The sequence below is a fragment of the Entelurus aequoreus genome, linkage group LG21 (assembly GCF_033978785.1).
Source record: "Entelurus aequoreus isolate RoL-2023_Sb linkage group LG21, RoL_Eaeq_v1.1, whole genome shotgun sequence".
Taxonomy (NCBI): Eukaryota; Metazoa; Chordata; class Actinopteri; order Syngnathiformes; family Syngnathidae; genus Entelurus; species Entelurus aequoreus.
The window spans coordinates 50,147,805-50,160,258 of NC_084751.1; the positions used below are offsets into that span (position 1 = coordinate 50,147,805).

A 12,454-nucleotide genomic window follows, 5' to 3' on the forward strand; every position below is an offset into this window, starting at 1 on the left:
AAATGGTTACATTTATCGGGACTAACTAGCTCGGGGTCACTAAGCTTCTGGTAGTTAACAAATGTAGTCGCAGGGTTAAAACCTGATTCTGAAGCCTCAGCCTCACCTTGGCTTTACTTCCATTGCCCTTCAGACCCCAGCTCTACACCACACCGGTTCAAGGTGCTTTGTTATGAAGCCATTCTGTAAAAGTCCAGAAAACAAAGACTTGGGAGACGAATATTAACAATTTGACATGACTAACAGTCCAGAAGAGACTATGGAGGTGAGCTTTGGTCCACATTTTGTAAATGCTCTCTAGCACAATTGGTGAGACTGCAGCCTGCGGTGGTGAGATGTAATGGTAACTGGTAAACTTGTGAGACTGCAGCCTGTGGTGGTGAGATGTAATGGTAACTGGTAAACTTGTGGGACTGCAGCCTGCGGTGGAGAGATGTAACGAGTGTGACAACCAACTCCGTTCTGCTCTACCAACTGGTAGCGGAAAAAATGTTGCAGTCATTTGAAGTGCAAACAAGAGAAGTGATTTTAATGACAGAACTTAGGCCTTGAACAGGAAGTGCAAGAACACAGGTGTCTTCACAGAGGCACAGTTTCAGTGGTACTACAGTGGTACTACAGTGGTACTACAGTGGTACTACAGTGGTACTTCGGGATTACCAGTTTATTGCTTCTGTGATGCAGCTTGCACATGGAAGATCTTACTTTGGGACACGGCCTCACCCATCCAAATGAATTGGAATCAATTTAATGGGTGCTTCACCCCCTAGAACACCACCATTTTAACACGGAAATCAAACGTTTAGATAGTAAATATTGTATACAAAACAATAGAATAGAGCAGAGGTGTCCAAGGCTTTTTAGATCCAGACAAACTGAAGGATGCTGGGGTGACTTTGGTGAACATTATTAACAGTAATGATACTAAAAACAATACAATGAATATATGATGAACTAAATGTACAAAAACACCACAACTGAGCTTTGTGGTTTAAGTAACCAAGCTAATTAGTGTCATGTTTAATCTAACTCCCTTGAGATATTCAATTCTATTATTTACTAATAGGATTTATTATTCCGCCAACTCAAATATTTTGTGGGCTTTAGCACACTCAAAAACGTAGCATATGTTGCAAGACGTGTGTACACATGTTCATCATGACAGGACACATGGACCTCATCAAAGACCATGGACAGAATCACGCACAGGTCCTCATCAAAGACCATGGACAGAATCCCGCACAGGTCCTCATCAAAGACCATGGACAGAATCACGCACAGGTCCTCAGACATTTTGGTTTTTAGCTCCCATTTTGGGGGGGATTTGGGCCAATCACAATGTTCTGATTTCAGATGTGCCTATTTTGTCTACAGAATGTATAAAAAAAAAGACATTTTAAGATATTCAACACTCTATTGCCGTCTCGTGGCTAAAGTGGATAGTGCACCACCCCACCCCCGATTCTTCACGTTGCATGTGTCAGGTAAATCGTAACGAATGTGGCCATAGGAATGTACTTACAGTAGCCGAGAGATAGCTGGTGTCCCGAAAAACCCGTAGTCCGAGGTACCACTGTATTCCTTAAAGGATTTCTGTGTGCATATTCAGAGGTACTTTTTCAGCAAAAATTCAATTGTTACTTCTTGAGCTTGTTTAGCCCAAGAAGCCGTTTTTACATAGAGGTTGATATACCTCATGTCCATTACTCCAATTATAGTGTTATGGCACAGCTTTCAGTGGTCCGTAAAAAAAAATGTAATCCTTTACCACAAAACAAACAGTATGTCCTTCATGAATGTGAGGCGCTCGTCCTACCAAGCATCAAAATCATTGGAAAAGATTGTAGATTCTCATTTGAGTTTCCATCACCCTCTGAAAGAAACAAGGTTTCCTCAAGACCTCAGGGACACCAAGACTTAACTGGCTGGGTTCAAGCTCAGGTCATTGATACTCTCAAGGAGCCATAACATAAGACTCAGGTGATTCCACCCATTAGGCTTAAATACCAGCGGGTCCTCATATCTGGGATCAAGGCAAATCTATTCTCTTCCAGAGGCGAAGCTTAGAGGGAAAAAGGGAGAGAGGAAAGAAGTGAAGATGATGAAAGGTGTGCAGGAGGTGACGGACTGAGCTCACCGGTAACTGCAACAAGCAAAGAAGGGCTGATTTGGTGCTTGGTTCAGAAAAGTGTCTATTAGAATTCCTAGAATTACACTGACGGATCCAGTCCAATGTTCTCCTGAATCCCAGGATGTCCTTCAAATGTGTACCAGTGCCCCAGCTGTGTAATCCTTTTGGAAAAGACAAAACGTGTAGGAAGGTTTTCCTGGAAAGATTTCAGCACTCTGGGAGTGTGTTTTGGTGTTGGTTAGTCTGCTGGTGGGACTGAGTGTACTGTAGGAACTGGTTAGACTGCTGCGTCGTGGCCTGACTCGGTAAAGTCTGGTTTGCTAGCTGGTTCTCTGACTGGTACTGTTCCAGCTCTCGCTTCCTCCTCATGGCTGACTGCAGCTGCTGCTTTATTACAGTGATTTGGCTCTCCAGTTCGGATAATTCCTGCATGAGCGGGCTCCGACCCACAATCACACCAGCACCGCTGTCCCCCACACCCAAACCCCGACACTGTCCTGGGGCCACGCCCGCTGCTGAGCTCCCCTGCCCTTGCCCGAGTCCTTGGATACACAAACGACCTAACAAGTTGGAGCGTCCATTCGAGGTGGTCACTATGGGAAGTTGTTTCTCCAGCAAAGGAAGAGCAGAGGCTGGATCCTGGGAACACGGCCATTCCAAGTCGTTCTGCGTCTCTTTCGGAAGAACCCTACGCCTGTTGCAGAGAGATGAATCGCTTGGATTCCAGGATGCCGACTGGTTGTTTCCTTCATTGCACCTGGAGATGCGGGCAAAGGACAAAATGTAAGGTGTCAACGTTCAAAGACATTCATTAATACGCTCAGAAGTCTACAATCAAGAAACCTGATTTCAGGGAGCTGTGCATGTTTAGAATGTTTGTAAAGTTATGTGAAGTCAAACTGGAGTTAGAAACACATCAAAAAGAAGACTTTTTAAAGTCTTTTTAATACTTTTTTATGTGTAAGACCCCCGGGCTCGGGGTCTTTCCGCGTGGAGTTTGCATGTTATCCTCCAAAGCCACGCACCTGGGGATAGGCCCCTCCCACCTCCAAAGACATGCACCTGGGGATAGGCCCCTCCCACCTCCAAAGCCACGCACCTGGGGATAGGCCCCTCCCATCTCCAAAGACATGCACCTGGGGATAAGTTGATTGTCAACACTAAATGGTCCCTAGTGTGTGAATGTTGTCTATCTGTGTTGGCCCTGTGATGAGGTGGTGAATTGTCCAGGGTGTACCCCGCCTTCCGCCTGAGTGCAGCTGGGATGGGCTTGAGCACCCCCCGTGAACCTTGAAAGGGACAAGCGGTGGAAAAATGGATGGACGGAACAAGAAAACACACAACATTTCTGCGCAACCACCTGTCAGTCTTTGGTGGCTATGATTTAGTTCAGGGAACAAAATGTAGGACTTGACACTAGACTTCATGCCTACAACACTCAGCAGGTGCTCAGCCGTTCTTACCTGCCAGGTGTTTAGTCCTGAACAGAGAAGTCAGGTAAATGCTGACACTTACTTCATAGTTCTGGATCTAAACTTGATGCCCGCAAAATAGACACAGTAGTCATTTTAGGCTTGTTTTCTAAGGAGTTTCAGTACATTTTATAGTTAGTTTAGGAAGGTATGGACCTCCTCAGTCAAATTGACTGGCACAAAATGGAGCGAGGAAGGAAGCATCATTTACAGCAATCATTGCAGTGATTCTGACTTCATAGAAGGAAAGTTTTGGTCGGAATTTGAATGTAAAAAAGTACAAGAGACTCAAGCCAAATGTGATCCCGAAAATCAGGAGCACCTTTGAGGAGAAAACAGGCACCAAAAACAAGATAAAACCAAGGTAAGCTGCATGATTCAATTTTGTGTCCTCTTCTACTGATGTTTTCCTTAAAATGCTGAAAAAGCTTGAGGAAACACATACTGTGTTTTTTTACTATGGCAATTTATTTTACAGTTTTGAAGAGATCACTGATCAGGACGACAAAAACATGCAATTAAGTGATCAAAATCATTTTAAGTAAATATGTTGTACATGTCTTTATCCACTTTGTCTATGCGGAAAAATGTCCGCCAGCTCTGTAGATGACGTCACATAAATAGGGGGGCGGCATATCGAGTCTGGCGATGGAAAGTGGAAGTTGCAAGTACAGTTAGTTATCTACCAATCAATCAAAAACAAATTGATATTACGGTAAATGATTAGTTTTCAGGAGCAAAAAATACATCAAGAAAACTTGTCAGTGAAGTTTTGGGCTGCATAATTAACTGCTATTATCAAAGCAAAGACAAGAAGGCTACACAGTCAGTCAGTGAAATTGTGACATAAGTACATCGTTGTGTTGACTCCTTCATGCTGACATCTCTACTAGCGACGTAAACGAGGAGTTCACCGTAGGGATCAATCTATTTCACCACTTTACGAGCTAAAGTATATCTTAAACAGCCCATAACAATAATATCTTATTGTAACGACATCATGTTGCCGAAGCCTCAGGGCTGGATAAAGACTGACAGAGGAGACATTTAGTTGAACATCTGCAGAGAGGGAACATACTGTAGCTAGTGGAACATTTAGTTGAACATCTGCAGGGAGGGAACATACTGTAGCTAGTGGAACATTTAAATAAACATCTGCAGAGAGGGAACATACTGTAACCAGTGGAACATTTAAATAAACATCTGCAGAGAGGGAACATACTGTAGCCAGTGGAACATTTAAATAAACATCTGCAGGGAGGGAACGTACTGTAGCTAGTGGAACATTTAAATAAACATCTGCAGGGAGGAAACATACTGTAGCTAGTGGAACATTTAAATAAACATCTGCAGGGAGGGAACATACTGTAGCCAGTGGAACATTTAAATAAACATCTGCAGGGAGGGAACATACTGTAGCCAGTGGAACATTTAAATAAACATCTGCAGGGAGGGAACATACTGTAGCTAGTGGAACATTTAAATAAACATCTGCAGGGAGGGAACATACTGTAGCCAGTGGAACATTTAAATAAACATCTGCAGAGAGGGAACATACTGTAGCCAGTGGAACATTTAAATAAACATCTGCAGGGAGGGAACATACTGTAGCCAGTGGAACATTTAAATAAACATCTGCAGGGAGGGAACATACTGTAGCCAGTGGAACATTTAAATAAACATCTGCAGAGAGGGAACGTACTGTAGCTAGTGGAACATTTAAATAAACATCTGCAGAGAGGGAACATACTGTAGCCAGTGGAACATTTAAATAAACATCTGCAGAGAGGGAACATACTGTAGCCAGTGGAACATTTAAATAAACATCTGCAGACAGGGAACATACTGTAGCCAGTGGAACATTTAAATAAACATCTGCAGGGAGGGAACATACTGTAGCCAGTGGAACATTTAAATAAACATCTGCAGGGAGGGAACATACTGTAGCCAGTGGAACATTTAAATAAACATCTGCAGGGAGGGAACATACTGTAGCCAGTGGAACATTTAAATAAACATCTGCAGGGAGGGAACATACTGTAGCCAGTGGAACATTTAAATAAACATCTGCAGAGAGGGAACATACTGTAGCCAGTGGAACATTTAAATAAACATCTGCAGAGAGGGAACATACTGTAGCTAGTGGAACATTTAAATAAACATCTGCAGGGAGGGAACATACTGTAGCCAGTGGAACATTTAAATAAACATCTGCAGGGAGGGAACATACTGTAGCCAGTGGAACATTTAAATAAACATCTGCAGGGAGGGAACATACTGTAGCCAGTGGAACATTTAAATAAACATCTGCAGGGAGGGAACATACTGTAGCCAGTGGAACATTTAAATAAACATCTGCAGGGAGGGAACATACTGTAGCCAGTGGAACATTTAAATAAACATCTGCAGGGAGGGAACATACTGTAGCCAGTGGAACATTTAAATAAACATCTGCAAGGAGGGAACCTACTGTAGCCAGTGGAACATTTAAATAAACATCTGCAGAGAGGGAACATACTGTAGCCAGTGGAACATTTAAATAAACATCTGCAGGGAGGGAACATACTGTAGCCAGTGGAACATTTAAATAAACATCTGCAGGGAGGGAACATACTGTAGCCAGTGGAACATTTAAATAAACATCTGCAGAGAGGGAACATAGCCAGTGGAACATTTAAATAAACATCTGCAGGGAGGGAACATACTGTAGCCAGTGGAACATTTAAATAAACATCTGCAGGGAGGGAACATACTGTAGCAAGTGGAACATTTAAATAAACATCTGCAGAGAGGGAACATACTGTAGCCAGTGGAACATTTAAATAAACATCTGCAGGGAGGGAACATACTGTAGCCAGTGGAACATTTAAATAAACATCTGCAGGGAGGGAACATACTGTAGCCAGTGGAACATTTAAATAAACATCTGCAGGGAGGGAACATACTGTAGCCAGTGGAACATTTAAATAAACATCTGCAGGGAGGGAACATACTGTAGCCAGTGGAACATTTAAATAAACATCTGCAGGGAGGGAACATACTGTAGCCAGTGGAACATTTAAATAAACATCTGCAAGGAGGGAACCTACTGTAGCCAGTGGAACATTTAAATAAACATCTGCAGAGAGGGAACATACTGTAGCCAGTGGAACATTTAAATAAACATCTGCAGGGAGGGAACATACTGTAGCCAGTGGAACATTTAAATAAACATCTGCAGGGAGGGAACATACTGTAGCCAGTGGAACATTTAAATAAACATCTGCAGAGAGGGAACATAGCCAGTGGAACATTTAAATAAACATCTGCAGGGAGGGAACATACTGTAGCCAGTGGAACATTTAAATAAACATCTGCAGGGAGGGAACATACTGTAGCAAGTGGAACATTTAAATAAACATCTGCAGAGAGGGAACATACTGTAGCCAGTGGAACATTTAAATAAACATCTGCAGAGAGGGAACATAGCCAGTGGAACATTTAAATAAACATCTGCAGGGAGGGAACATACTGTAGCCAGTGGAACATTTAAATAAACATCTGCAGAGAGGGAACATACTGTAGCCAGTGGAACATTTAAATAAACATCTGCAGGGAGGGAACATACTGTAGTCAGTGGAACATTTAAATAAACATCTGCAGGGAGGGAACATACTGTAGCCAGTGGAACATTTAAATAAACATCTGCAGGGAGGGAACATACTGTAGCCAGTGGAACATCTAAATAAACATCTGCAGAGAGGGAACATACTGTAGCCAGTGGAACATTTAAATAAACATCTGCAGGGAGGGAACATACTGTAGCCAGTGGAACATCTAAATAAACATCTGCAGAGAGGGAACATACTGTAGCCAGTGGAACATTTAAATAAACATCTGCAGGGAGGGAACATACTGTAGCCAGTGGAACATTTAAATAAACATCTGCAGAGAGGGAACATACTGTAGCCAGTGGAACATTTAAATAAACATCTGCAGGGAGGGAACATACTGTAGCCAGTGGAACATTTAAATAAACATCTGCAGGGAGGGAACATACTGTAGCCAGTGGAACATTTAAATAAACATCTGCAGGGAGGGAACATACTGTAGCCAGTGGAACATTTAAATAAACATCTGCAGGGAGGGAACATACTGTAGCCAGTGGAACATTTAAATAAACATCTGCAGGGAGGGAACATACTGTAGCCAGTGGAACATCTAAATAAACATCTGCAGAGAGGGAACATACTGTAGCCAGTGGAACATTTAAATAAACATCTGCAGGGAGGGAACATACTGTAGCCAGTGGAACATCTAAATAAACATCTGCAGAGAGGGAACATACTGTAGCCAGTGGAACATTTAAATAAACATCTGCAGGGAGGGAACATACTGTAGCCAGTGGAACATTTAAATAAACATCTGCAGAGAGGGAACATACTGTAGCCAGTGGAACATTTAAATAAACATCTGCAGGGAGGGAACATACTGTAGCCAGTGGAACATTTAAATAAACATCTGCAGGGAGGGAACATACTGTAGCCAGTGGAACATTTAAATAAACATCTGCAGGGAGGGAACATACTGTAGCCAGTGGAACATTTAAATAAACATCTGCAGGGAGGGAACATACTGTAGCCAGTGGAACATTTAAATAAACATCTGCAGAGAGGGAACATACTGTAGCCAGTGGAACATTTAAATAAACATCTGCAGGGAGGGAACATACTGTAGCCAGTGGAACATTTAAATAAACATCTGCAGGGAGGGAACATACTGTAGCCAGTGGAACATTTAAATAAACATCTGCAGGGAGGGAACATACTGTAGCCAGTGGAACATTTAAATAAACATCTGCAGAGAGGGAACATACTGTAGCCAGTGGAACATTTAAATAAACATCTGCAGAGAGGGAACATACTGTAGCCAGTGGAACATTTAAATAAACATCTGCAGAGAGGGAACATACTGTAGCCAGTGGAACATTTAAATAAACATCTGCAGAGAGGGAACACACTGTAGCCAGTGGAACATTTAAATAAACATCTGCAGGGAGGGAACATACTGTAGCCAGTGGAACATTTAAATAAACATCTGCAAGGAGGGAACCTACTGTAGCCAGTGGAACATTTAAATAAACATCTGCAGAGAGGGAACATACTGTAGCCAGTGGAACATTTAAATAAACATCTGCAGGGAGGGAACATACTGTAGCCAGTGGAACATTTAAATAAACATCTGCAGGGAGGGAACATACTGTAGCCAGTGGAACATTTAAATAAACATCTGCAGAGAGGGAACATAGCCAGTGGAACATTTAAATAAACATCTGCAGGGAGGGAACATACTGTAGCCAGTGGAACATTTAAATAAACATCTGCAGGGAGGGAACATACTGTAGCAAGTGGAACATTTAAATAAACATCTGCAGAGAGGGAACATACTGTAGCCAGTGGAACATTTAAATAAACATCTGCAGAGAGGGAACATAGCCAGTGGAACATTTAAATAAACATCTGCAGGGAGGGAACATACTGTAGCCAGTGGAACATTTAAATAAACATCTGCAGAGAGGGAACATACTGTAGCCAGTGGAACATTTAAATAAACATCTGCAGGGAGGGAACATACTGTAGTCAGTGGAACATTTAAATAAACATCTGCAGGGAGGGAACATACTGTAGCCAGTGGAACATTTAAATAAACATCTGCAGGGAGGGAACATACTGTAGCCAGTGGAACATCTAAATAAACATCTGCAGAGAGGGAACATACTGTAGCCAGTGGAACATTTAAATAAACATCTGCAGGGAGGGAACATACTGTAGCCAGTGGAACATCTAAATAAACATCTGCAGAGAGGGAACATACTGTAGCCAGTGGAACATTTAAATAAACATCTGCAGGGAGGGAACATACTGTAGCCAGTGGAACATTTAAATAAACATCTGCAGAGAGGGAACATACTGTAGCCAGTGGAACATTTAAATAAACATCTGCAGGGAGGGAACATACTGTAGCCAGTGGAACATTTAAATAAACATCTGCAGGGAGGGAACATACTGTAGCCAGTGGAACATTTAAATAAACATCTGCAGGGAGGGAACATACTGTAGCCAGTGGAACATTTAAATAAACATCTGCAGGGAGGGAACATACTGTAGCCAGTGGAACATTTAAATAAACATCTGCAGGGAGGGAACATACTGTAGCCAGTGGAACATCTAAATAAACATCTGCAGAGAGGGAACATACTGTAGCCAGTGGAACATTTAAATAAACATCTGCAGGGAGGGAACATACTGTAGCCAGTGGAACATCTAAATAAACATCTGCAGAGAGGGAACATACTGTAGCCAGTGGAACATTTAAATAAACATCTGCAGGGAGGGAACATACTGTAGCCAGTGGAACATTTAAATAAACATCTGCAGAGAGGGAACATACTGTAGCCAGTGGAACATTTAAATAAACATCTGCAGGGAGGGAACATACTGTAGCCAGTGGAACATTTAAATAAACATCTGCAGGGAGGGAACATACTGTAGCCAGTGGAACATTTAAATAAACATCTGCAGGGAGGGAACATACTGTAGCCAGTGGAACATTTAAATAAACATCTGCAGGGAGGGAACATACTGTAGCCAGTGGAACATTTAAATAAACATCTGCAGAGAGGGAACATACTGTAGCCAGTGGAACATTTAAATAAACATCTGCAGGGAGGGAACATACTGTAGCCAGTGGAACATTTAAATAAACATCTGCAGGGAGGGAACATACTGTAGCCAGTGGAACATTTAAATAAACATCTGCAGGGAGGGAACATACTGTAGCCAGTGGAACATTTAAATAAACATCTGCAGAGAGGGAACATACTGTAGCCAGTGGAACATTTAAATAAACATCTGCAGAGAGGGAACATACTGTAGCCAGTGGAACATTTAAATAAACATCTGCAGAGAGGGAACATACTGTAGCCAGTGGAACATTTAAATAAACATCTGCAGAGAGGGAACATACTGTAGCTAGTGGAACATTTAAATAAACATCTGCAGGGAGGGAACATACTGTAGCCAGTGGAACATTTAAATAAACATCTGCAGGGAGGGAACATACTGTAGCCAGTGGAACATTTAGAATGTAGGACAAAGTCTGGGCCAGAAGAGCTTTAAGTGGGCTGAGATATGAGCTGCTGGAATATTCTTTGGGACTGAAGCAAGTCTTCTTTGTCAAAGCCACTTCCATCTTTACAACTTGCTCGCTTCATCCAAGACTGACATGAAATGGCCATTTTATACTCCACATACAACAACGCAGGTTTCTACCCACAAGTCACATGTTCCGCATTAGGAGCAAGGATGGGTTGCTTTTACTTTTGACCCGATACGGTGCCAATTCTCAGTAACCGGGAATCGATACTGATGTTCAACAGTACCTATTTTCGGTATACTGTATTTGTGTGCATTATTGTGTTCATAAATATTCATTTGTTTAGTGATGAAATCTATTTTTTATGAAACATTTAACAATGAGTTGATTGTGGTAACTGTTATATCTTGTTTTCTGACACGTAAGTATATCTGTATATAGTACAGTACAGTACAGTAGTATACATATTAGACTTTCCATGCAGTTGCAATTCCAAGACACTAGATGGCAGTAGTTGACGAGCCAGGAAGAAATATTTGTCATTAAGCTGAATCTAGTCTTTTGTTGCACCCTACAAATTGTTTATACTGTAAGTATTGTATTTATTACACAGCAGCAGTTTGATTGTATTGTGCATCTTAATTGTAGTTTGCATTACCAAATTTAGAGGTGTTGACATTGCCATGTAAAATTACTCATGCTAATCATAGCATGCTAATAGTAACGCCAATGCTAATTAGACTCAAGCTAGCACATTTTGGAAAAGTGTAGCGTTACCTAATGTCCTAACTTCCTTTATGGCAACATTACTCTGAGTTGTGTGTTTACCGCATGGTGTACAGTAGAAGGTGATGTCACGGGCAACAATGGTATCAAAATGGTGTGCAGTAGAAGGTGATGTCACGGGCAACAATGGTATCAAAATGGTGTGCAGTAGAAGGTGATGTCACGGGCAACAATGGTATCAAAATGGTGTGCAGTAGAAGGTGATGTCACAGGCAACAATGGTATCAAAATGGTGTGCAGTAGAAGGTGATGTCACGGGCAACAATGGTATCAAGATGGTGTGCAGTAGAAGGTGATGTCACGGGCAACAATGGTATCAAGATGGTGTGCAGTAGAAGGTGATGTCACGGGCAACAATGGTATCAAAATATGGCACCTTTTGATTTTCAATCAATCAATCAATGTTTATTTATATAGCCCTAAATCACAAGTGTCTCAAAGGGATTTGAGGTGAATTGATACCCAGTAGTACCGATGGCTTCTATAAAAGTACCACATTGGCTAACCATCCCTAAGTAACGTGTCCAACAATTCATAGTTTGAATATTATTGAAACTGCAAACATCAAAAGTGACACATGCACATGCATAAAAGTGAGCAGTTCTATAAAGCAGCCTTGTAGTTTCCATAGTTCCTCTACAATACATTTGTAATACAGTTGATACATTTATGAAGTTGCTGTTACAGCAATTATCATCACTGGCCTCTCAAGTGTTGTGAGAAGGATGATCTCACCAAAAAGACAAAGGGAAGTCCATGTTTGAATACAACAGTCAGCCTGAGGCTGCTATGCACGTCCGCTATATTTCCATTCATCATTTAAACGCCAAAGATTCATTTACTTCCACACCCCAAGGTTTTCTCCCGAGTTACTAGTTGGCATTTTTATACCGTATCATTTTTGCACATGCAGTTTGACAAACTGCTGTCT

The 12,454-nt window shown here is 41.7% G+C and overlaps 1 protein-coding gene across 2 annotated transcripts in view; it reads right to left on the reverse strand.

Annotated features, from left to right (window-relative positions):
* Positions 1-523: 523 nt before the first annotated feature.
* LOC133638810 (glutamate receptor ionotropic, NMDA 3A-like) overlaps positions 524-12,454 on the reverse strand; it is an 81,653-nt gene continuing 69,722 nt past the window's right edge. Inside the window, exon 10 of one of the 2 annotated variants that reach the window (XM_062031785.1) lies at positions 524-2,888. In XM_062031785.1, coding sequence (XP_061887769.1) covers positions 2,339-2,888 — 550 coding nt within the window. In that variant the 3' untranslated portion in view covers positions 524-2,338. The remainder of the gene's footprint in view (positions 2,889-12,454) is intronic. The other variant, XM_062031786.1, reaches the window with a different exon arrangement.